The 27,500-nt window shown below is 28.8% G+C and overlaps 2 protein-coding genes across 2 annotated transcripts in view; both read right to left on the bottom strand.

Moving 5' to 3' along the window:
* Nucleotides 1-27,500, bottom strand: part of LOC100215560 (uncharacterized) — a 78,213-nt gene that overhangs the window by 44,083 nt on the left and 6,630 nt on the right. The window lies entirely within an intron of this gene.
* Nucleotides 22,298-23,458, bottom strand: LOC136085541 (piggyBac transposable element-derived protein 4-like). The gene has a single exon (XM_065806856.1). The coding sequence runs from the start codon at nucleotides 23,456-23,458 to the stop codon at nucleotides 22,298-22,300; it is 1,161 nt and encodes a 386-aa protein (XP_065662928.1).

Below are 27,500 nucleotides of genomic sequence, written 5' to 3'. Positions count from 1 at the left end.
TTAGATATTTTTAAAAAATATTTTTTTTTTTTTGATTTTATTAGAATATTTAAATATTATAATTAAAAACTTAAATAACATTTTTTGTATGTTTTCTACTAAAGATTAATTTTAGCCTAAGAAAAGTTTATTTTTAATGTTTTTTTTTGTTTTAGCCAAAGAAAAGTCAAATCTAAAAAAAAAAAACTTTTTTTATCAAAAGAAAAGTTCATTCTTCTTTTATAACATAACCTTTTATTCTTCTTCTTTAACGAGAGAAATTTTTTTTTTTTCATTTTAGCCTTAGAAAAGTTCAATATAAAAGTTCATTTGAAAATGTTTTTTGAATAATTAGTTGTCAGAATCTTAAACAGTAAGACAGTACAAGGTACACAGTGATATAACTCATTTTAGATTTGATATATAGTTTAAACACTAGGAGAATAGAACCTCCACTTTAGTGCGAAAAAGAAAATCGCGACTTATAATAATAATTAATAAGTTTACTCAATTTAATATATGGATCCGTTTGCAAAATTTGAAAAAAATAGGGTTACGAAAAAATGTATAAGCAATAATAGTTAAATTCATAAGCATAAAATTAAAAAAAATGAAACTAAGTGTGAAGCAGATACAAACTCTTTGAATTTTTCTTATTGTAGCGTGTTTTACTTAAATTTGAAAAATTACTCAGCAATCCTTATTTATAAATCACCGGCAGCAATTTACAAAATAAACAAAATCATTTTGTGTTGGTTTAGATGCGGTGACAAAAACAGCACGAAAAATAATTAACGAAGCTGGCTGTCGGAGAAATTTTAACTGAAATAATATCGAAGCGGTAGATAAACGGAGCCTAAACGGAAGGATTAGTAACCATTTACTTTCTTCCATTTTATAATCGGCCGTTTAAAATTTTTTTTTTTAACGGACGCTTCAATTCTCCGTAAGTTTAACGGAGAGATGTGAATAGGGTTGCGGGTGAATAAAAAAAAGCAATTGCTTTTACTCATTAATTAGTCAGTTTTACGTAAATAAAAACTTCAGCAGTTTTGTACAAATTTATATTCATCTAAAGTTAAGCAATTTACTAAGTAATTGCTCAGCTTTACGTGAATAAAAATTTATGCAAAATTGCTAAAATATTTATTCACGTAAAACTTATCGATTAATGAGTAAAAGAAATTGCTTTTTTTTATTCGCCCGGTCTATTACCTCTCAAAATTTACGCAAGTAGGCATTATATTATTAGTTTCCATAAAGTCTTTAAATATGTTTATAATGATTTTTAACAACACATTAAAAGACCACATTTGTGCGTAACTGATAATAATACTATTAGTTAAAGATGTTGTTGATTAAGTAATTCTACTTCGGTAACTTTTTTACATTCCTTTTGACGTGGTATAACACCATGGAATACTTGCATTTAAATCAATTTAAAATTAAATCTTGTATTTTGTTTAATTTATACTTCCATGGATAATATTTTTTTAAACCATTTTATTTATATGTTAAAGAAATAAAATTATTTAAAATTTCTGTTATTTATGCAATATTTCTTCTGTTTTAGTATGTTATTTGTTTCTTTTGAATTTGGCAGTTAAAGCAACTGTCAAAGAAACAAAAGATTTTCACAGTTTGGATCTTGACTAAGCATTCCAAAGAGCTAAATTAAGTTCAAGATGCCACAAGTCATCTTTGTCTGAGCAAAGAATTAAAAAAGAGGTAACTAGTTTTTAGTTTAACACTCTTTTTAGCTTTTACAGCAATTTAGTTTATAGTTTATACAATACAAGCGCAATTTAAACTTCTCAGTACACTTTGTGTGACAAAATTTTTCCAATGATAGCTATCATTAATAACTGATAAAATGTTAACACTTAAAAAGTAGAAACATATAACATAGTTAATATCAGTTTTTAATAATATTAAATAGTACTAATCACCTTTTATGTTATGTTTCTTATAATTCTATTTTAATTTTTAGCTAAAGCTGTTGCTTGATGACAGTGATGTTGTTGGCAAGGATAAGTTGAAATTTGTGAAAATCATCACTCCCGTGAAAACACGCTGGAATTCAATTTTTATGATGTTGGAAAGCATTGTAAAAATGCGTCGTATCCTCAGCTCCATTAAAGACATTCCTGGAAAAGATGACACCAAGCTAGCTCCAGTCATTCCTTCAGAAGATGAGTTCAATCTTTATGATGAAATTTTGCCTATTCTGAGGAAAGTCACTGAGATTTCAGATTGTTTCTCTGCTGACAAAGAAGTAATCATTCACCTCGTTATCTCAAACATTTACACAATGAGGTACAAATGCCTGGACTTCATCAAGGCTGGTGGGGCATCACTAACAACACAAAGGTTTCAGCAAAAATTGTTGGAAAACTTGATGTTCATTTTCCGGACAGTGATTGTTAAAACCTCTTTTATTCTGTTGCCAACTTGCTTAACCCCTTGTACAAGGAAAGAGCTCTGAAAAAACTGGGTGGATTTGATGAAGCCAATGAGGCACTGATTACTCAATCCAATGCTTATCAGGAATGGATTGCTGCAACAAGATTATTTAATGAACGGTTACATGCTGAAATCCAAGGTCATGTTTCAGAAGATGATCCTTTCTATAATGTTGGAATGGAAGAAACTCATGCACTTATGACTTCCTATTCTGGTCGGGCTCCACCTGCAAAGTCGGACATTGTCACTGAATGGGAAATATTTCAAAAACTCCCAGGGGTTGTTGGTGTGGATATGATGGAACTTTGGAGAGCAAATATGTATAAATTTCCTCTCCTTGCACAAGCTGCTAAAAACAGCTATGGATTTCAATAAACCTTGTCTTTGAGATTAAATTTTAATATTTTTTTAATATTAAATCACAAGCACAAACCTTAACATGTTAAACATGTCAAGCCAACAATTTATCAAGTAAAACGTTGTTATTTTTTGTTTTTAGTTGTTTTTTGCTTCAGATATTTTTTGTTTTTAGTTGTTTTTTGCTTAAGTCTTAAATAAATTAAAAAATAAAAATAACAAATAAAGTTTTGTTTGTTTCTTTTTTTACATTAAATAGTGCACTTGTCAGTAATTTTATTAAAGTTATTTAGGTGTTTTAAAAAATTATTTTTTAGTCGGAAAAAGAAATATCGTAATGAACCGATAAGTATCGTTATCGTTTGAGAAACAATATTTGTTGTAATTGAACGATAATATTGTAATGAAGCGATAAATATCGAAACTTTATCGTGCAAATTTTTTGGTTGCGATATTATCGTAATATAAATAAAACTTTCTATAAGCACATTCCAATATCTTATCGTATCCTATCAAAATAAGAAAAGTTTCGAGACGCAGACCCTTAGTATTTATATCTACTAAATGGTATAGAAATGATGTTTTGTTTGTGGGGAAATTAAATTTAAATTATTTATTATATAATATTATAAATTAATATAATAAGTTTCCCAGAGACATTAAATAAATAACAACTACTAGCGTAAAATAAAATTTACTATCGTTTTATTATTTTATTACCATTTGACTACGAATCAAATTATATTAGAAATATTAACTCTTTGTGTATAATATTCACAATCGTTATTTGCTCTAAAGCGGATTATAAAATGTGGTTCAAAGTAAACTCATAAAAGTAAACTCATAAGTTTGTCATTTTTTGAAATTAAATTGTCGTTATTTCAAATACGAAACTCTAATTGCTCTCTGGTTGATCGTAAAACGTGATGAAATGTAAACACATAAAGTCTATAGAAAATTCGAAACGCTAGTTTCTCCCTAGCGGGTTGCGCTAACGATGAGCAAAATCATTATTCTGATTGTGATGAATACTAATAATGAATACTAATAAATCAATATTAAAATATGGATAAAACCACATTACTTAACTTATTGGTGGTCTCGTATGGAAATGCTCATCCCGATAAAAAAGGAAGTCCATAGTATATTGAATTCATTAAAAGAAAAGAAACTGGTGCATAAGGATCTTGAATCAAGAGTAATGTATTTAATCAATTTATTTAATGAAAAGGCAATGAAGTTCAAGAGCAAGCAATTATTATTTTGGGCCAATACTCCAAAACAGTATACTCCACGTATACTCCACTTAAATTTGACAAGAATTCCTCATAGCTTGTTGAGCCCACAATGAGCGATCTGTTATTGATGATCTACAAAGTGCATTAACTTTGAGTTTGTTGACCACAAAAAATCAAAAAAAAATGCAACAACAGTGGCTCAAGATAGACTCAATTCTTGCAGCTATTGCAGATTGCAGCTTTAAATTGTGAAGTTGCTGGACTGAAGACTAGAAAGAGAAGTGGATTCATCGCTGAAGCTCAAGAGGATGATTTGAAAAAGAAAAAGAAGAAACTAGCTCATCTATGTAAAGAACTGGAAATCTGCTTGGAGCATCCAGAAGTCAAAGATAAACTAAAAATCAGAAAGAAACCTTGTCGACCGTCATAAGAAGTAGATCAACCTCTTCTTTTAAAGACGATTATGGATATTGCTCTCCATGGTTCGTCAGCTGATGAAAGACGTCGGTCAGAGGTTCTTCGGGTAATGATAGCTTAGCTGTGTTAGTTAATATTGTATTTGTTAGAATTTTACTCTTAATTAGTACTTACACTATTGTAAATATCCTTAAAATGTTAACAACTAATTTCAAGATTATTAAGAATTGATTATAAAGTTATATTATTAAGATTATTAAGATATATAAGATTTGAATATAGTTTACGAAATAAATCCCGTTTTCTGTAAAAAAGTTAATTATATCCAAATATATTTCTTTATTATTTAAAGCATTAAAACTCTCGACGAATTGACATCCGAGATGAACAAAATTGGATATGCAATCAGCAAGAGCGCCCTCTATACTCATCTATTTCCGAGAAGTTACAGAACATTGGAAGGCAACCGGCACGTCAAAACAGTCCCTTTTAGATAGATCAGTTCTCAGAATGAATCTTATTTAAAACATGTTGACGGACTCTTTTGCAGTTCAACTATAAAATATGTGGAAGAAATTTGTTCTATTTTAGGGCCAGATGAAGTGTGTTCATTAGCCAAGACAACAAAGCTAGAATGCTAATTGGAATCATAAAAAACAGGACCCATTGTTGATGCATTTGGAGTACCGGGTAACTCTCCCGGACAACGACTGGGTCGTGGCTGCTAAAGACAAGTATAAACCATCTGTATACGTATGAATTACGATCAAAAAAGATGGTCTCGGAAAAACAGATACTGTTACTTATTCTGAACCTACCTACACTGCTGTTCGATCAGGAAAACACTCATCTTCGACCACCTTCACTCATGGATTAGACTTTCAGCGGCACTTGGATATCAAAGAATTCGACTCTATTACCAGAGATACTCAAACTAATATGGTTAAGCTTATCGTTGTGTTTGGCGTCGATGGAGGACCCGACAAAAAGGACAGGCTTTGATTGACATTTGGTCTGATCTACAAATTGACGGTTATCCAACCATTGCAGAGCATATTGATCCAGACAAATCAGAGCTAGAGTCAAGGAGCCTTTTATTACAAGATCAACGTTGGATTGCCGATTATCTTTGTACAAGTCAATATTTTACTCAAATTGTGAAATGTGAAAATTGTTCTTGATGTCGGACTATTAGACGCTCTTACTTTACTCTAATTAGAGCAAGATTTCTTCCGCCACATTTCGCTTGACGGGCTCAAAGCAGTGGATGTCTAAAAAGGAAAAAAAGAATTGTTTCCATTATCCGTCTTTATGCTCATCGCATCAAACATTGAAAGTATTTTTCCTCCTACTGCCAAAGGATATCCAATTTTGCCGTATGATGCGTTTTGTCCATCAATTCAGTCTAGCCTATCTGATAGAATCTGTAAAAATTGCAATATCTCAAGCTAGGTTGAAAAAGCATGCTTCTATCCATTCTTCTGCAATAACACTCCCTCTAATCAAAAGGGTCCAACCTGTTCGTATCGCTGCCAAGCGTTAGACAGAATTTTTGGCAGTCATTGCCTTGCAAAAGAGTTTGGAAACTGCTAAATGGTTAGATGAAAATGAAGTTGTACCTCAAGAACACGATATCCTTTTAGAGCGCGGAGAGCATTCACTTACTATTGTTTCAATCGATGATTACTTCAACAACCCATTGGAAGATTATACTAAAGATATATAATACTATTTGTTTAGTTGACTATTTAATGAGATATCGACTATTATATAATATAATTTGATGAGATCTACTATTATATAAATGTATAATTTAGTCAGAAAAAAAATCAATAGTTTTAAGCATTTTTATTGTTTTTTAGGGGGGGAGTACACAAAAACTGACATCAAATAAAACGGGGGGTTGGCCAAAAATTGACAGAGTTTGACAAAGGGGGGAGGGGAAGTTGAAAATTTGAGAAAAAAACACTGACATCATTCATGGATGACCCCTTTTTCAAGTAACAGTTACTTATTTAAAAAACTTAACTTAAGTAATTAAGTTTTACAAGTTAAATAATTTATGTAAAAAAAAAACGAATTACTTTTAAATGTAGTAAATTATATATTTTTATATGAGTTATATAAAGTAATTTACGCCTCAAAGAATTTCGTGTTTTTACATCAAAATACGTAAAAAAGTCATCCCCAGTGAGTAATAGTAAAATAGAAGCCATCGTTTAAGTTTTCAGACTCCAAGTTCTATCAGGTTAATTGTTTAAAAACGGTTATTGAGATCGCAACAACATCTGTGTTAACAGTTTAAATACAGACACATTGGTGCACACTGTCAACTGCTTTTTAAATTTGTAGCAAAATTTTGTTCAACTTTCTCGTGGTTACAAGGTAAGAAATTGGACAAAACATTATCTAATGTTTCTTCTAACGTTGTTACTAAAAGTAAGTCAAATACCGGTACTTGTACAAAGTTTGTTGCAAGCATTTTAAACAACTCATTTTTGTTTACATCCAATTGTAAGAACTGTGACCAGTTTTTCCAAATGGGAGTTAAATCATAAACACATACTCTCACACCATTCCCACGATTCTCCCTGGTCCCATTCTTTAAACTACATTAAAAATAATGGGCAATGGTGACTTTTTGGTCCCAATGAAATGACCAAAACACGTGATTTATGGACGTGCTTTTCACGTTACTTTTGGCATGTGACATTTAGGTGACTTTTTAGTCGCATAAGTTCGAATGGGGCAAAAATATCTCTTTATTGCAATAATTATGCTTTAAAGTTGCAAAGACGAAAAAATCAACGTCGAGGAAATATTTTATAGGTCTTAAATTACATGATTTCATTGGTCAGTAAATTATTTCTTGATATAAACATTTAATATTTGTAATAAATGCTGTATTCTTGTTCAATTATCATCCTTATATTGAATAAGTAAAAGGTTCAAAGTCATAGATCTGCTTTCAACTTACGAAAAGCATGCTTCTAATTTTATTTCATGAATCAGTCGATATTTTCTGCTATAACAGCTAGCGACACCAAATGTAGCTATAAAAAAACGAACAAAATCTTAAATAATAATTATGAATATTATATAATTAACTTAAAACACAAATTTTTAACACGAATCTTATGTGGTGTGTCGCCTAAACTACTTTAACAAGTAGATTTTCTAGTGTTGCTATTTGTTTGCTTTGATCTAAAGCATCATTAATTAACTTTAATAAAACAGTCCTGCATGCAATAAAAAAATATAAAAAAATGAAAAAAGTAATTTGCCTTCTAATTTTTCATTAATCAAATTTGTTAACGAGCTAATACCTGGCCACCCGGGTATTAGCTCGTTGGTTACTGTCCGGGTAACATTTTTAAATGACGGCTAACCGCCATTTTGTAAGTTTAAAATTCATTTCATTCATTTATATACTTTAAAACCATTAACCCTAATATGACAGTTAAATAGTATTAACTTGGCATGTGAATGAAGATCTTGTGAATCTTTTTGTTAAAAATTTTAATAGTTATGGTTTCTATATCACCATCAGAATATCTGATGGTGATATAGAAAACATTCAACAAAACGTTCAGAAAGTTATTTGAGATTCTGATTCAGATACCTACTTAATGATTACTACTGTTACTAATGTGTACAATATTTTTCTCAACGTAACAGAAACGTATACATTTTGTTCATTAATTCAATTTGAACAAAAATCTGATAGATCGTATTTAATAGGATGGAATGAAAGATCTGAAAGATTGAAGATATAACCATGTTATTATAGCACACTAGAACATGCGCATACGTGCAATTTTAATACCATCAAAATATTTTTTCTCCTAATGAACAAGTAATCACTTGATGGCATGCATCTTTGGCACCCAAAACAGTTGAGACGTTTGTATTTCTAAACCGTAGTTAGGACTTGTGTAACCTCGTGGAAATCGTAAATTATAACAAATTATCATTGGCACCTGACACAGAGGAGTCTTTGGCATATTTCGGCACCCGAAATACAATATAAAATCAGAAGTGACGCTAGTGTTTCTAAACCGTAACTAAACGTAATATAAAAAAAGTCATAATTAGTCTTATCAACAAGTCCCTTAAACCACCTAAAGTAAAATAAAATTTAGAAAAAGAACATTTTTAAATAAGTGGAATCATTGAATTAAAAGTTTTTATTGATTGTTAAAGCATTTTTACGATTTTCGACGGCCCAAGGTTTCCCTAACTATTTAAATTTCTTTTCAAAGGTGGTAAGGCGGCTATTTGATACCATTATTTTTCATTCATACTCTTAGCAATATCAGTGTAGAAACATACAACAAAACGGAAAAAAACAATTACAAAAGAGTTAGAAGGATATTGCCAGCGTTAAACAACAAAATAATAAAATGCTCAGGAAATTCTACATCAATCTTAAAAATTACGGAATTTATTTCGATTAGGCAGCAGAATCAATCATATTAACAGATGAGAGAGCAAGCGTGTAAAACTGTTGATAAATTCTTTGCTCAAATAGCATTTTGATTCGAGCCGTAACCAGAAATGCATACATTCACCAGTAAGTAGCTTGAGGTGGGTTTAAACTCCTCGCTAATGAAAGCATTAAAAGTAATGAAACTTCTGAACAAAGAATTTGATGAAAAACTACTAAAAGAAAAATTGACACCATAAGATTAAAAGTAGCCAATATAGTAAAATTTAGAATGACTGTCGATGAGGCTGATACTTTAAGAGGACGAAGATATTTTAAAGTTAATATTCAAAATAAAACTGACATGATAAAAAATAATTTTCATGATAAAACTATACTCACGTATAAAACGGGATTAATTAAATTTCGGGTTCTTATGCAGTGTGCTTGATATGGATGAAATAATAAAAAATAAAATAAAATCAATAAAAATATGAATAAAAAATTTTTTGGTTGCATCTACACAGCATGAAGCATTTATAAAAAAGAGGTATATTCAAAATTTAGATTATTCGTCAATTTCGTGTCAATCATGGCCTACATCTCAGAGAATGTGAAACACTTTATAAGAAAAATGGTATTGATTACTTAAGAGACGCCTATGATAACCATAGTTATGAAAATGATTCTTTTGACGCAGGAATCAAAAGAATTTTAGCAGAGAAGATGTACTAATGTTAAGCGCTGATTCAATATTAGAGTTAATGTTTAGGAGTCTTTCTTTAATTAACAGTGAAACTAGCAATAAATGATGAATAATTCGAGGATTAGAATTGATGAACGTCTGAATACAGATGTCATGTATTTATTACTCTGTCTAAAGATCTCTACATTAACTCCATCCAGAGATACCATAACTTTTACAGGCATGTTGGCATCATGATCGTTTTGTGTTAATGTTATTGAAGCAACTTCCGGTAATCCTGCAGATAATGTTTTAACTCCACAAGAAGAACTTAATGTGTTGCTAAAGAAAAATGAATCACAAGTAATGTCTCCTATCAGATGATTAAAAGCTATATTTTCAAGAATACTGGCCAGCGTTTAGAAAACCTACAAAGCTTTATGATGCATATGACACAGGTCAACAAAAACAAAATTTTTTTCTGGTGCCAAGAAAACAATTTGTTTTTTATGTAGAATTTCTTATTTCGATTTCAAATATGCAACTCATTTTTTAAAATCACGTCAAGTTGTAAAGATATTTGGGTTCAAATCTTTAGAATTTGCGGTAAAGTCCCTAATATTGTCGAAAAATCAAAAGTATGTCAACCTGGGTCTCAAAAGAAGCGTATTTTCATATAGATTTTAAAAATGTTATTCGTTTGTAATAAAAACAAGTATTTTTTGTATTATTGCTGAAAAACATTTTGTAAGCATTTTTTTACAAAATGTTTTTTAGTCAATAGCATTTTTTCAAATAACTTTTTTGCTAAAAAATTTTAAGAAAAAATTTTAATGTTTTCTAAAATCTTTATGAAAATACGCTTTTTTTGAGACCCAGGTTGACATACTTTTAAACAACTTTTTTTTTGACAATATTAAGGACTTTACCCCAAATATTAAAGATCTGAACCCAAATATCTTTACAACTTGACGTGATGGTAAAAAATGAGTTGCACATTTGAAATCAAAATGTGAAATGCAATCCAAAAAAAAATTGTTTGCTCGGCACCAGAAAATTTTTTTTTTTTGTTGACCTGTGTTACAAACAAATAAGCCCATATCTACGGATGTTGAAAGAATAATCTCTGTGTGCCAACTTTTGTAAAAAAATAAAATCGCGACTTTTAGAAAAGTTGCTATTAGCTCTTGTATTTTTGAAATACTTTTATAAAATGTAAACTTTATGTTAGGATATAAAGTATTAAAAAAAAATTTTACTCTCTCGTGCTTAATACAAGGAGAATAAGGGGAATAAAAGAAGGGGGTGTGTGGAAATTGTAGTTTAAATCTAATTTAACGGGCCTTAATGAAAATTTGAGTGGTAATTTTTTTCAGAACATGATTAAAATAGTTTAATCCTTGTGTGGCAAGCGGTCAAATTTTTTAACAGCAGTATCATCATAATTTTAATAGGGTTCATATAAACAAAAATCTAATTAACGAGAAAGATAGACAATTTTTAAAGAAAAATTTGTTTTACCGTGGCCATGCAAATTTTTTTTTTTTTTTTTTTTTTCCTATTTATTTCGTCATTTTACACATTTTACAATGTTATCTATAAATTTAAACAATTATATATAATTACAAGCTGACTGGGGCAAGTAGAAGTCAAAATGACTTATCATCAAGCCCCTTTGTGAAATACAAAAAAAAATGCAATTAAATTTTACATTTTCCAATATTACATAAAAGAGTGAAATTATTAGGTTTAAAAAAAAAATTGGTTAGAAATTTTAGAAGGTTAAAGAAAAACTTAAAGTTAAAAAAAGAACTTAAAGTTAAAAAAAGAAGAAATTTAAGATAAAGTTAAAATATAAAATAACAAATAAAAAATTAAAACTCTGTACATATTCGTATACATATTAAAGACAATAAACGAAAAAAAAAATTTAATTCGCTTCACATGCATATACATATTCAATACAATATTAAAATTAAATAAAGTACATAAAAAATTAAAAATACAAAACTATTTCGATTTTTTTTTCAAAAAAATGAGAGAATGTACGTAATGTTTAAATTTAGTAAGTCTTTTTTTATAGTTCTTTTAAATGTAGCAGTAGATTTTACTTTTTTCATATTTTCGTCAAGAACCGAATTCCACAAGCGTGGTCCCCGGCATATAGTCGAGAAGCCAGATTTTTTGAGTGATGTTAGTGGGATGTAGTAATTACTCATTGAATGTCTTGTTTCATATTTATGATTAATTCGAGTGAAACTTTTAAAAAAATATTTTGGAATCATTTCATTTTGAAGTTTAAACATAAATAACAAGTTATGGTATATATTTAGTTTGTATACATTTAGAGCATTTATTTCCTTGAGTAACGGCTCGGCACTTTCGTATCTACATGCGCCCAAAACTAATCTACTTGCTTGCTTTTGTTTTGTATAAATAATTTTTAGGAAAGATAAATGATTGTTTGCCCAGGCAATATTACAATAGTTAATATGACTATGTATAAATGAAAAGTATAAATTTTTTAAACATAAATCATTTAAAAGATGTTTTGTCTTGTACATAATCCTCAGGGTCTTTGAAACTTTGTTCTCGACTAGCTTTATTTGGCTTTTCCAATTTAAATTCTCATCGAAAATTATTCCTAGTATTTTCATAGAAAAAACTCTTTTTATTTTAATATTGTTAATTGTTAGTTCAGGTAATTTGAGTGGAAGGTTCTCGGATTTAGATGACTTAGCAAACAAAATATATTTCGTTTTTTCAATATTTAATGAAAGTTTATTTGCTTCAAACCACTCATTAAGATATATTAATTCTGTGTTTACAATATAAAAAATATTTTTTAAATTTGAGTCAGAAAAGAAAACATTTGTGTCATCAGCAAAAATAATATAATTAAGTATTTTTGAAGACAAATAAATATCATTAATATAAATTAAAAACAGCAGGGGTCCAAGTATTGATCCTTGGGGAACTCCGCAATTTATTGATTCAAATGGGGAACATGTTAAGTCATATGGTACTCCTTGTTTACGATTTTGTAAATAACATTGCAGCCACTTTGAATTGGAGTGAACTACTCCATAATTGTGTAGTTTATAAATTAGAATCTTGTGGTTGACAGTATCAAATGCTTTTGATAGATCTAGAAAAATTCGGAGTGTGTAACTGTCGTTATCAAAACCATTTAAAATTTGGTTGGCAAGATCAATTACTGCATGTTTCGTGGAATGGTTGTTGCGAAATCCAAACTGTTTATGATAAAGAATGTTGTTTTTTTCAAGATAATTGTACAGTCTGTTGTGCATAATACGCTCTAGTATTTTGGAAAAACAAGAAAGTATGGAAATTGGTCTGTAGTTAGATTTTATTGAGTCATCACCGCCTTTGTATATTGGAATTATTTCTGCTAATTTTAGTTGGTCAGGAAAAATGCCGTTTTTTAGGGAAAGATTAAAAATTTTAAAAAGAGGTTTCTCTATAATATCTGAGACCGCTTTTACAACATCAGGGTTAACTTCATCCAGACCCGCACTTTTATTTGTTTTCAGCATACTAATTGCTAGTCGAAGTTCATCAATTAAAAGCTCCGACTCCTCCATGAAGGAATCAGATTTTTTCAAAAAAAAATTTAAATGATTTTTTTCCCTCAGGAATTGCACCGGCAAGCTTTTTTCCTATATTTATAAAAAAGCTATTAAATGTTTCAGCAATTTCTTTATTAACAAAAGCATCTCCTCTATTATCATCTCTTTGCAATCTTTTTGGAAGATTATCACTTTTCACAATTCCCACTCCTGTTATTTCTTTAATTACATTCCATGTTTTCCTTGCATTTCCAAATGTTTTATTAAGTAACGAAGAGTAGTAATGTTTTTTGGATTGCTTTTTTAATTTTTCAAAAGAATTTTTATATTTTTTGTATTTGATTTCATTTTTGTAGTTCTTTTTTTTTAAAAATTTTTGGTAAAATTTTTGTTTCCTTTTTGACGACTTAATGAGTCCTCTCGTCATCCACGGACTTAACAAATTTTTAAAATTAACAATTTTTTTTATTTTTGGAAAGGTCTTTTCGTATTGTCTTGTAAACATGCGAATAAAAAAATTGTAGCCATCATTAACGTCATTGCAATCAGTTAAAAGTTCCCAGTTTACTTCATGTAAGAGATCACGAAACGTGGCGATTGATTCATTATTTATTTTCCTTACGTATACCGTTTTTGTTTTTATTTTATTCTCAAGGGTTGCAGAATTTATTATCAGAAAAACTGGAAAGTGATCAGTTAAATCTGTTTTAATAATACCACTTTGGATTTTAGTCCTTGTGTAATTATTAGTAATAATATTATCGATAATAGATGCAGTTGTTTTAGTCACACGTGTTGGCTTATTAATCATGGGAAAAACGCTGTATTGCAAAAGTGTATTTATAAAATTCACGACTTGATTATTAGCTTTATTATTCAATAAATTCAAATTAAAATTACCTAATAAGTACACATTTTTTTTAATAAGCTTTGGTAGCAAATAGTTTAAGTGGTTTTCAAATTGATTGTAATTACCGTTTGGCGGTCTATATATTGCAGTTATAAATGTATTTTTATTTGTTTTATTAATTATTTATTATTTATTAATTAAATCTCAGAGCTTAAACTCAATAGAGAACACCTGGATGTTCTCTTTAAGGGCATTGTTGTAAATACGTTTAGAAGAATTAATTAGATTTCCATTAAAGGAGTTTTTGCTCACCCTGAATTTAGGATTTGTTTTATACTTTCGGATGGATGGTTTAAGTTAATAATAAAAATTTATTAATTTACATTATACAATAACTCATCATTCGCTTTTTTGACAGGTTTTAATAAATATCCGAGAGGCTAAATGTGACATTTTGAAGATACATAATTTGTAAAATACTAATTTCAATTTGAAAGCCAGTATTTTTAAATAATGTTTATTATAACTTTTATGAATTTTATGAAGCTGCAAATCAGATTTTTTACTCATTTCTTTTAAAACATCATCGAGATAAAAATCTAGTTCGTTAATATCGATTTAACTTAATAAATCTAAAAGTTATAATCCAAGAAATTCACAAGTTTTTGCCGAGGCCATGCAAATCTCCAACTGCCCATATATATTCTAAAGTCAGTTTAACTTATATAAGCAGTAAACAATAGCAGATTCGATCAAAGCACTTTACTGCAAAGATGTTAATAGCTACAATAATACAGTCTATATAGCAACAGATGGAAATGAAAATTTATTTTTGTCTCGGCATTCTTGAAAAAAGACCGATGTTAATTAAATCGTAAAATTTGGAATTATTACAACCCAATGGTAACCAGACGTCAAAAAGACTTTTTAATGTTTAGAACGTTTTTATTAGGTAGTTGGGAAACAACAAAAATTAAATAGAAAAAAAACAAATTCCGTTTGCTTAGCCATCTGACTTCACAATAAAATGTTACGTCGTCATATTCTTTTGATATTTCATTCAAAAATGCCTAAGACTGACTATTAAAACATGTTTTTGCACATTTAATTCATTTGTTTTTAATTTTAAAATCCAATAAAACTTTTACGTAAGCCAACCTTAGAACGTGCACCGTTTGTGCATACTCCAACCAATTTTGATTATAGCAAGCCAAAATGTGTGAATACCTTTTGAACTTCGGCAAATTGTTTGAATGGCTTTGCCTATTTTAAATTAACTATGAAACTAGATTTTTTTAAGCTAAAACTTTTTATTAGCATTATTTATTTTTCAAATTTGCGGTTTAATTTTGGATTTTGTCTTTAAAGCGTACGATGCTTATTGAGAAATACCTTTTTATAGTAAACTCTTTCATCACTGAAATGGATCCATTACACAGCAAATAAATAGGCTTACCATTGTGCAAGAAAAAAGGAATTTTTCAGTCCATTTTTTTGAAACTGGCCACCCTCTCTAGCTATTTATCGTTTCTTTTCTCCCGATATCATTTTCATCAAAAGTCAAATAATACATGTTGTCTTTGATAAGTTAAACCCCGGCTGCATAGCTTCTTAAAGATAAGATAAAATATTCTTTTTGAAATTTATGCTTGTTGAAACAAAGATATTTACACTAAAATTTACATTTTTATCAAACTTTTAAATGTAACTTGTAAAATATATAATATATAATACTGTCTGCTTTGCGATTAAATAGCGTTATATATATATATATATATATATATATATATATATATATATATATATATATATATATATATATATATATATATATATATATATATATATATATATATATATATATATATATATATATATATATATATATATATATATATATTTATGTATATTTTTATATAACTCGTGTTAATTGATGTTTATATAATTATTTTATAAACATCAATTAACACGAGTTTCTACCTATACTAAACTTATTTTTTAAAAGAAATTTTCGCTGGATTGTTGTGATCAGCGTCTTCAGCTTTAAAGTTTTTCTTTTTTTTTTTTGTTTTTTATTTTTGCTTGTATCTTACTTTTAAAACGGCATTTGTATTTTATGTCAATGGGATCGTTTCATCTTAATATATATATTTCTTAAGCAACGCAATAGCAATAAATGTGAATAAAATATTACCTAAAATTGGCTCTAAAGGAGAACCCATGGCAACGCCATCTAATTGATCATAATATTTCCCGTTAAATAAGAAGCGAGAACCGGATGATGAGATTTATTGTCACTTTTTGAACTGAGCTTTAGAAAATTATTTTAAGCACCTTTCATCTGTAAAGTATAAATCAGTAGCTATATTTATAGTTTCATTAAGTGGAATATTATTAAATAAGCTTTCAACATCATAGGAAACTATACATTTGTTAGTTATATCAACTTGTTTTAATTCCTCAACAAAAGGAAAAGAGTTGGAATAAAGTTTAGGTATATAAGGAGACAATAAATCAGAAATATATTGGGCAAGCTTATAATTATATGTACCGATTGTTAAAATAATGGGTCTAAAGGGTGGTAGAGAAGAATCTTTACTGAGTTTGTGCATCTTAGGTAAAACATAAATTCTTGCTGTTTGTGAACCAACAAAATAAATTTTATTGTTAATATCATTTTCAAAACAATTACGTTTTTAAAGTTTCCTAAGATACCCTGGTTTAGATTGTTCTCTTTCAATAGTTGGAACGTCTTTAAACTCCTTAAAGTTTGTTTTATCACTTATAATATTAGTTAAAGATTTAATATTGTCAACCTTGTTTTTAATCTCATCATCCGGTTCTCACTTCTTATTTAACGGGAAATATAATGAAATAGCGCCAACTTTAGCTAATATTTTTATATTATAAAAATGGGTTACTAACTGCTCTTCCTCCCTACCAATTTTCTAAAAACGTTATGTGGATAATATTATCGCAATTTTTAATTCAGAGTTTGAAGCTCAGAATTTTTTTACACATCTTAATAAACAACATAAAAACTTAAAATTTACTATAGAAAAAGAACAAGATAATAAAACTGCATTTTTAGATGTTCTTATCAATAAGTCTGTTTTGCTTTCCACATCAGTTTATTACAAAAAAACATGGTCTTTTATAAAAAATTTTCAGTTTTGTTCCCTATTCTTATAAAATTAGTCTTATACGTTGTTTAATTGATAGAACGTATAAAATCAACAACACATGGCAAGGATTTGATAAGGACATAAAAAATCTATCTAATGTTTTAAAAATAACCAATATCCATCTAAAGTAATTGACACTGAAATTAAATTACTTGTTGATAAAAAGTTGAATCCATTTCTGATAAATAGTATTGATAACCATAATATAAGATAATATAAGCTTCCATTTATAGGATTTTACTCAAATTTTACTAAAGCTAAAGTTAATAAAATCATTAAAAAATATTGTAAAGATGTTATAATTAATTTAATTTTCACTACCAACAAATTACAAAACAGTTTATGAATAAAAGATCCACTTCCTAAGTAGCTCAAATCCAATTTTGTTTACAAATTTTCTTGTGCTGGATGTAATGCCAGTTATATTGAAGAAACCTCCAGATACTTAAAAACACAGGTTCCTGAGCATCTTGCAAGCGACAAACAATCTAATGTTTATAAGCATTCAATTTCATCTGTTAATTGTAAAAATCTAAGTTACTATAATTGTTTTAAAATTTTGGATACTGCTTCTAACAAAAACAAATTGAAAATCAAAGAAGCACTCCATATCAGTTGGAAAAACCCATCTTTTTATAAACAAACTGTTCATTATAATATAAATTTGTTCTAGTTTATTTTTTGTTTATTTGTTTTTGCTTTGTTTTGTTTTTTTGTTTACTTATAATTTTATTTTTTTGCTATTTACGGTATCATAATTTGTATTATAATTTTTATTGATTGGTAACAATTGTATTTGTCTGTTATTATTTCTCTGTAATATCTTCAAGTTTTGATTTTATATTTATATCCAGAGTTTTAAATTGTGATTTTATCTTTTGAAAATGTAATATGTTAACTACGAAACATGTTAACATGTCAAGATACAAAAATATTGTGTTTTTCTTTAAAATATGATCATATATATATATATATATATATATATATATATATATATATATATATATATATATATATATATATATATATATATATATATATATATATATATATATATATATATATATATATATATATATATATATTAATTATAATATCAATTATAACGCCAGTAGTTAAAAGCGTAAGTTAAAAAAGTAAAGTTAAAAAGTAAAAGACTAAAACAATGTTAACTTTTTATATTATTTTAGGCTCTTTATGAAGGTCCAATTCACAAGTTTTCTCGTGAGTCCTTAAATACTTTCTCTTGACATATATCGAGAGCTTGGAGCCAGAACGACGTATGTACACTTTTCAACATTTGAGAAAAAGCGATATGAAATCTTTAATCAAGCTTTAATTTTATGTTACGTAATACTATTTAAAAAATACATGAAATTCCGTGAGGAATTAAACTTTTGATATACGATAGAAGATTTCAAATCGCTTTTTCTTAAAATGTTGCAAAGTGTACATACACCGCTCTGGCTCTAAGCCCTCAATATATTATATAAAATACCATAAAATTCAGGAAACTTCAGTAAATTATAGTTAAAAAGATCAGAAGGAATATTTTTATATAAAAATAAGTTGACCATTTTGTGACGTTCGTTATCATAAAGCGTTTTAAAAATTTAAAATTGGGCTTTTTAAGAGTTGTCAGAAGTTGTTAGTATTTCTGGTCGACCTTAACAATGTCTCAGCAAAAAAACTAGAATGGTTATTTAACTAAATTAACTGTTCTAGTTTTATTGTTTAAATCATATGCATTACTTAACACGAATATGTGAGCTGCGTATTATTTGAAAAACACCTAAGATTAAACTGCTTTAAATATTACAATTTTTTCAGATTTTTTTCCTACACCGTAAAACATAAACATATACTTGTTCTTGTTATTGCAAAAATAAAGCCATTGTTTCACAGTGATTTTATTTGTGTGCTCTCAACAATAGCATTTTAAAACGTCTTTTTTCAAGAAAACTCTCGATTTGCATTTAAAGCTCAGTGTTTTTGAGAAAATTCTGAATAATTATTATAAGGTTTTAGGATTTTGTTAAATTTAAAAAAAAAATTTAGAACATTCAAAAACGCTTTTGAACTGATAGTAGTTAATCAAGTATAAAAGTAGTTAATCAAGTATAACGTAACTTGAACCAACGTTTCGGATTATGTTATTGGTTAGTAAATGAATAACAAATTGTAGAATTTGTTAATTGATGCATGATCAACGACTTGAGTTTCAAAGTGGAGGGGCAGAATCGTCTATTTTTACAAAGCCCTCTATATCTAGAATTTTCAATCATAAAAAATAAAAAAAGGTCCTTTAAAAAAGCAGTGTTGAGTCGGGTAACATGTGTCCCGCGGCCCTTTACCCCCAGCGTCGTTGGCTCTATGATGTAAATGAAATCAGAAACTTATGTGCACCCAACAGATGTATTTTAAATGGTGAAAGTTGTAAGAGGTGCAAGACCAACAAAATATACATGACATGCCTGTTGAGATTAGATCCAGATTAGATGGACTACATGTACTTGCCACTCAAATTGATTTAAATATTTATAGAAATGTTTTTGTTTTTTTTAATTATTTATAGAAATATTTTTTTTTTTTTAATATTTATAGAAAATTTTTGTTTTTTAAAAAATGTTCAAACGCTTTTCAATATCTTAAGTGAAGGTGTGTGTTATACGTTTTAAAAATTATTTAAGTTTTTAGAAACTTAAGTATATTATCGTAAGCTAAGTGCTTATTTGATCTAACCCCTTTTTAAATATCTAATTTTATTTATGTTTAAAGTATATAGTAAAATTATAAAAAATACAAAATATAGCATATTTTGTATTTTTGATAATTGTTATGAATAATAGTATTTTATGTTTTTAATTATACGTTAAAAATGAATACAATAGTATCAAAGTTTTTATGTACATAGTTTTCACCTTTAACGGTTCATTTTTTTTCGAACATTTAAAAATTAAAATAAGTTTTATTTTTGAATTAAAATAAATAAGCACGCAGGTTGCAAGAAAAAGTATTAAAATGTAAAAAGAAATTTTGATATATGTTCCAGACTTGGCCATTTGTGCTTGGCGGTCTTCTGAACCGAGTTGTATATGAATATCCCGTTTGATTATTCTCTTAGTATGTAGTAACATTTTAATCTAAAATCATTTCTAATGTTTCACTTCTTAATGTTTTTCGCGTATTTATTAACTTATTCGCGTATTATATACTGCGAGCATTAACATAATTTTTTTTAAACACTTAAGCATTAAGGTATTACCCCTCAAAAAAATTTTTAATAAAAAAAATCTTTTTAACGAAAAAATCTTTTTAACAAAAAACCAAGTATATACTGAGAAACAACTATATACCAGGATTAAATAATGCAAAAAAGTTTATTAGTTGCCATGGTTACTAAGTAAAATAACAGATATCCAAAAATGTTTAGGCCACCCCGGTCATTCTACCTCAGTAACTGAAAGCATATATTGAATATGATTTTGTGGCATATGATTAACAACATAGTAATCTACAAACTAAACTAAACTTGTTCTAAAAAACGGAGTATTTAGGCTATTCTGAGTTTTTCAAAATAGCGTATATAAAAAAATGTATTTTTGTTAACTAAACTTTCTATAAATCAAAAACTTCTAACAGTATTGTAAAACTTTTAGTTCCAACTATACAACTAGATGCAATAAACATTTGGTTTAAATTTCATGCAAATCTGACTTTTAATGACGGTTAATGAGATAGGATGGTCGGGGGGTTAGAAATTAAAAATTTGAGAATAAAGCATTTAAATATTACATTAACAATTTTACTTTTTTTAAGTCAAAGTCTTATGCGGTAGTGGTGTAGTGGTAAAGCGCTCGCTTCATAAGCGAGATGTTGCGAGCTTGATCCCCACCACGTCCCTGGTAGTACCGCGCTCAACCTGTTTCTCCGCGCAGCGGCCTTGTTCCTTAAGGTTCGTGTTTCGGAGTTATAGAGTTGAGAGAGGGTTATAACCACTAATAAGTAGCCTCCTCATCTGTAGTGGCCTTTTCGGCCTTGAGGAGGTGAATAGTTAATAAAAATTAATATATAATAAGTCTTAGTGTATCTATTTACATGAAATTTTCTGCATTTTTTACTTTCAGTACTTTGTTTGACTCTACATAATTTTAACTTTTGTTAAAAAGTTTATTAAATAACTACAAAAACAAAACAAAAAAGCTTGCAATTCCGATTACAAACCTTGTTATGCGTGTTGCTAGGCAGATCAAATTTACCCACTCGAAGCTCTTGATTTATATCTCAAGAACTAAATCTTCTTTGAGAAATGGCTTTTAAAAAAAATTCTACATAACTGTAATATACAAATATATATAAAAACGTAAATCAGAATTAAAACAGAAAATAACTAAGAAATTCATAATAAAAAATAATTTAGAAGTATTGAAATGCTGACAACTTCTAAAATGTTTAGGAATCATTTAAACAAAAAGTTTTGAATAAAAAATCATAATATAAAATTTCATAACTAACATTATCCCAAAATGAACTTTTAACATCATCACTTCAATTTCATTGATATAAATAAATTTATTTTTATTTGATTAAACTTACTTTAAAAGAAACAATTGAAGTCGGATAAATTAAAATCCCTGACCAGTAATAATGGTTTTGATTTATTTTTAAATTGCTCTAATGTAGTCTTGTTTTTGTTAACAATCTCTGGGAACTTTTTCCACAGATAAGGTCTGCGGTACTTAATTGGATAGGAGGTTAATTTTAAATTATACTTGAGAAGAAAGAAGTTGTAATCTGAAAACTTTGTTGAATATTTATGATTAAATTTATTAATAAGTTTGAAAAAATTTTGGGGACAATCTCATTTTTGTAATAACCCTTTAAGCGGCACCTTTTTTTTTTAGCCGTACATCCAAATGCGCGGGTTATTTTGAATAAAACTCAACTTTTTACTAATTCAAATTTAATATGAAAATAATGTATAAAAATATCATTTAAAACACAGTATTAGTGAGAAAACATGTTATTAATACTAAAAAATATATATTTTAACACTAGTAGTATTTTTTTGAATGATAGAGTTGGAAACATGGTGCAGCACACAACCCTACATCACAAGGGGTGCAGGGGTGCACTCATAACGAGAATCTTTTCTTTTCCCCTTTTTTCTGCATACAACACACCTCCGTTGAGGTGCAGTTTTACATTCTGTTTCCGGAACATATGATTGAAAATGACGATGCACTAATCGCATTGGATTTCCATCAAGACTTAGTCTCCCATCCTGTCCGAATGTTACTATGTCATAACCATAAAAAGAAACTAAAGCACTAACAAGCTGCATTCTGAATTCTAAAGCCTTTAGTTTACCTCCTAACATTTTGTGAATGACTTGTGCATTAAATATGGAAAGATTAATCAGATGAAAATAAAACTTCTTATACCACTTTTTCACCCTTTTTCGTTCACAAGCATAGGAGGTGGTCATTTGATCACTAAGATCAACACCACCCATGTTGCTGTTGTAAATGTGGATAACAGTTGGTACTTCTTTCCTTGCACCTTTACGTAAGACAATTTCTAAAGTATCAGGTATGCAGGTGGTTATCATGTAAACATCACGTTTATCCTTCCAATGCATTACCATGAATTGATATCCTTGCTCGTACGCAACACACCTTTCATTTGATTTCAATTTTGCATTAATAACATCTTTTGGTAGATACTTTCTGTAGCTTCGTAATGTTCCCACAACATCAGTCTTTCTTTGAACAAGAAAATCACAAATTTCCAATGAGGTATACCAATTGTCAAGGTATATACACCGTCCAACATCTAACAGTTCTTCAGATAATGACATTACTACATCGGTGGCCTGATATTTGTATTGTTGAGAAATTTCTGTGCCAGCACCAAAGTATATAATTTGATTCCAGACATATCCTGTTTTCCCACATGCCAATGCAAACGTCTTAATACCGAAGCGTGCACTTTTTGATCGTATCGATTGTTTAAACGACAGCCTTCCCTTCCACAAAAGTAATGATTCATCTATGGATATATCACGTCGTGGTTGTAACATAATTTTCCAGTGGTTAACAATGTACTCCTGAATGTATTTAATTTTTATATCCTTTGTATAACTTTTGTCCACAAAACTAGAAATATCTACAAAATGAAGAAATCTCTCTAGCAATAATAATTTGTTTTGCGATAGTATACTTTTAAAGCCTGGTGTTTCAAACAGTTTGCTTTTTGTATAGTACATTCGCAATTTGGGCTTTCAAATAATACCACAGTAGATTATCACTGCAAAATGAAGGCGTATGTCACGAGATGTAAATATAGCTCCACTATTGATAAATTTAAATATACGAGAGCTTCTTTGAAATACTTTACCTCCTGTCATTTGGTTAAAGTATATGTTAGTTTGTTCAGCAATGTACTCACAAAGTTCGTTTGTAATAATATATTCAAATAATTCAAGAGGGTCAGAGTTTTTTATATCTCCATTGACTTTTTCTTCAGAAATTAAATTAAATCGTCTCATTCCTTCATTAGGAGGTTCCTTTTGCCAATTTAAATTCTCATAGCAACTTACTTTCTTCTTCTTTAGAGCTGGAACTACTTTTATATTCTTGATATTTTGCTCAATTGATGGAATATTCTTAAAATTATCGTCACTGTAATCACTCAGATATAATTCTTCATCTGTTTCTGATTCGATTAAAAATTCTATTTCACTGTCAGATAAAGATTCTGTCAACGAAGAAAGATCTGAGTCTTCTTCCAAGACAAAATTTACAGCGTCTTGAACAGATATTGATCGTCGTTTATCTACCATATTTTTTTTTATTTCTAAACGAAATTTGTGTTTATTAGTTCCGTAGAACATTCGAGAATAGTAAAATCGTGGTTTGAAGGGTGTATGACTAATTTTAAGGTGTTACAAACTCTATAAGTAACACCTTATACCAGTGCGTATTATTACGGCGGTTCTCCTTAACTCCTAAAACGGTCCTCCGTATTATTACGGCGTTTTGTCTTAAAGGGTTAAACATAAACAATAAAACTTGTGTAAATTGAGTTTATACACATTTAAAGCACCGAGCGCACGTAAAAGTGGTTCGCAAGGAGTATTTATGTAGGCTACAATCATCATTGCTAAACATCATTGCTATATTTTTTAAGAGTGTTTTTTTAATTCTATTTATATGTGAATACTACAGTAAAAAGTTACCGTAAAATGAGGTGACTTTGCCAAATTTAAAATCTTTTTTTTTTCAAAACTTAATCATAAATGAATAATATGTTGATATAAATTGCATTAGATGTGCATAATGCCAAAGAAATAAATAATTAAAATAAAAAATAAAAAAATTATATCTTTGACCCTCTTTTTTCAATTTCAAACGTTAGTCAAAGTCACCCCAATACTGGTGGTGACTTTGGCTACCTAAAAGGAAATTATAATTATTGATTAAAATTATTTATCATTCCATAGTTTACATATTCACAGATACATGGATATTAGGTGATATGTTGTTAAGGCAAAAAAATATTAAAAACAACAGCTTAAAACTAACTTGCAAATTTATTTAAGATATAAATCACAAAGAAACCTTATTAATATTTAAAACTCAAAAAACTATGTATCAATCATCAAACTATCAGTGCTAGCGTTATTCAATAGATTATCTGTAAATATTTGCTGTTCAAGAGTGGATACCTTGGTTTTTTTTACAACAGTCATTTTATTTCATGTCTTATTTGTATTTATAGCTGCTTGCATATTACCTACATCAATTGATGATACACTTTTTCCTGGGACAACAGAGACTTTATGTCGCTTTTTATTAGGGGGTATATGATCATCACCTCTAGCTTCAACTAAATGTTGTTTGAAGGAACCACTGACAAGAGAATCTATTTCTACTGTGTCATCTTTATTTGTATATGTTCTTTTAGGAAGTCTATCTAGCGCCTGTTTTCGATCAAGTGGGTATAATCCAGTTTTGAAGCATCCCTTCATACTTTCACAACCAGGTTCTTTAATGTTTTTTGTGAGGCATTTCAGCAATGCTGGAAACTGGTCTTTTGGAAAGTCTTTGTCACTTTTCTTCGAAGTTATTAATACTTTTCTCCACTGAGCTTTTATTGGTCGAAAATATGCAACATCCAATGGCTGCATTATATGCGTGGAATTAGGAGGAAGTGCAATAACCTTGATATTAGTTTTAAGACAGTACATATGTATTATATGTGACGACAAATTGTCTCCAATTAGAACATGTTTTCCGGAACTTTTTTTTAGTTAACAATAAAAATTCAAACCAATCTGTAAAACAACTGGAGTCAAACCATCCACTCTTTGAGCGCTTATAACGTGCTCCTTTTGGTCCATTTTCTATCCAAGTTGCCACATCGAATCGGCTTTATATACAATATATGGAAAAAGGATATGCCCTTCTGCATTACCACAATACATCAAAGTTGTAGCAGACTTAATTCAATTAATTATCCTTTCAGGATATTTTGATCCTCGCTTTGTTATTACCAGTTTATTACCAGGGTCATTGGTTAAATTAGTTTCATCGTAATTCCAAATGTTTGATGGAGGAACCCCTGCCAGTTCAGGAGTGATGTTATCAAAAAAGTTATTAATAATAACAGTACCTACTTCTGCCCTCTTTCTTTTAATGTTACTTGCAAATCTAACACTTAACTGTTTATTTCTCTTAAGGAATGATTTTACCCATTCAACACCAGGCATATTTCCTGCAAATTGCCTAATAAATGTTCCTTTACGGTCTGCATAAGACTTCACAATACTTCGTAAATCATGACAGTCAACTGGGAATGCAAAAGAAGACATAGTTATAACATAGTTTGCAAAAATCTTCTTCAATTTTACTAAATATTGTGCAAACGCCTGATTTTTTATTATGTATACCTTTCAGTTTACTCTTTATTGTTAATAGAGAAATTTTAAAGGTCAAGCAAGCATCTGTTTGTGTTAAATTACTACTTCTAATTTCATTTAAATATTTGGTTAATGTTTCCTGGGTGTATGGAATATAATCACGACTCCCAGCAACATATTTATATGTTCTTGGCATGGTTTCTTAGATATAAATATGATTATTAATTATTATTTTGTTCTAAAAACAAAAATTAAAAATTAAACAAATAAAAATTTTTCTATAGACAACATTTTCTGAAAATAAATCAAAAATATAATATTGAAAATCAAATAATTACATTTTTTCACTTAGGGTAAAGTCACCCCAAGTTGTGGCCAAAACCACCCCATAAACTTTTCTTAAAGTTAATTTTAATTAGAAGAGTTATAAATTTGGCAAATATTGTACAAAACTCATCCTATTTAAATTTACTGTTAGTTATAACATGACAACCCACTCAAGTAATAACAGCAGTTTCAACCAACTCACAATTTTGCAGCATATAAATTTAACAATTTTTATAGACTCTAATAAACAAAGAAAAAATCATATAGATAGTTCCGCAAACTACAATAAATCTAAGTAATAAATAAACAAAATAACTTTACTTTTGTGATAAACCTAGATTTGGAAGTAGTCGCAAAAATACAAAGTAGTTTTTAAAAATAAAAACTATTTTTTATAAATTAACCTAAGTCACCTACCAGGCCAAAATCAACTCATTTTACGGTATCTAAAAAGTTACTCCTAAAAAGTTTACGCATGTTTTCCTTTTTATATAAGTATTATTAGTTATAAGATTTGGTAAGTTTAAAAAGCTGTTTTCTAATTTATTTACTTTACGGAAAAGTATAAATCTTTATATATATATATTTCTTGTGTTCGTGTGTATGTGACTGAACTCCTCCTAAACGACTGGACCTATTTTGATGAAATTTTTTTTGTGTGTTTTAAAGGGAATTCGAGAATGGTTTAGATTCACAATTTGGTCCAATGGAAAATGTTTTATATACATGGAAATATATATATAAATATATATGGAAAATTTTTTATATAAGTATTTATGTGTATACATACATAGATACACAAATACATACAACTCCGAAACACGAACCTTGACGAACAAGGCCGCTGCGCGGAGAAACAAGTTGAGCGCGGTACTACCAGGGACGTGGTGAGAATCGAACTCGAAAACTCTCGCTTATGAAGCGAGGGCACAGGCACTAAGTAGGCCTGAGAGGTGGTTTTGGCCAGGTTTGGGCCACCAGCGTCCCTTCCTAACCCTGACCCTAACCCTGACCCGTGCATCAAATTAGATACATCGACTGATATGCCACATATAACAAC

Source organism: Hydra vulgaris, chromosome 09 (assembly GCF_038396675.1).
Source record: "Hydra vulgaris chromosome 09, alternate assembly HydraT2T_AEP".
Lineage (NCBI taxonomy): Eukaryota > Metazoa > Cnidaria > Hydrozoa > Anthoathecata > Hydridae > Hydra > Hydra vulgaris.
Note: the sequence above shows the minus strand (reverse complement) of the source record. Positions and strands in the feature narration are given on the sequence as shown.

What these genes read in the sequence shown, in the direction of transcription:
- LOC136085541 (XM_065806856.1), bottom strand. Translation starts at nt 23,458, where the DNA reads ATGTACTATACAAAAAGCAAACTGTTTGAAACACCAGGCTTTAAAAGT.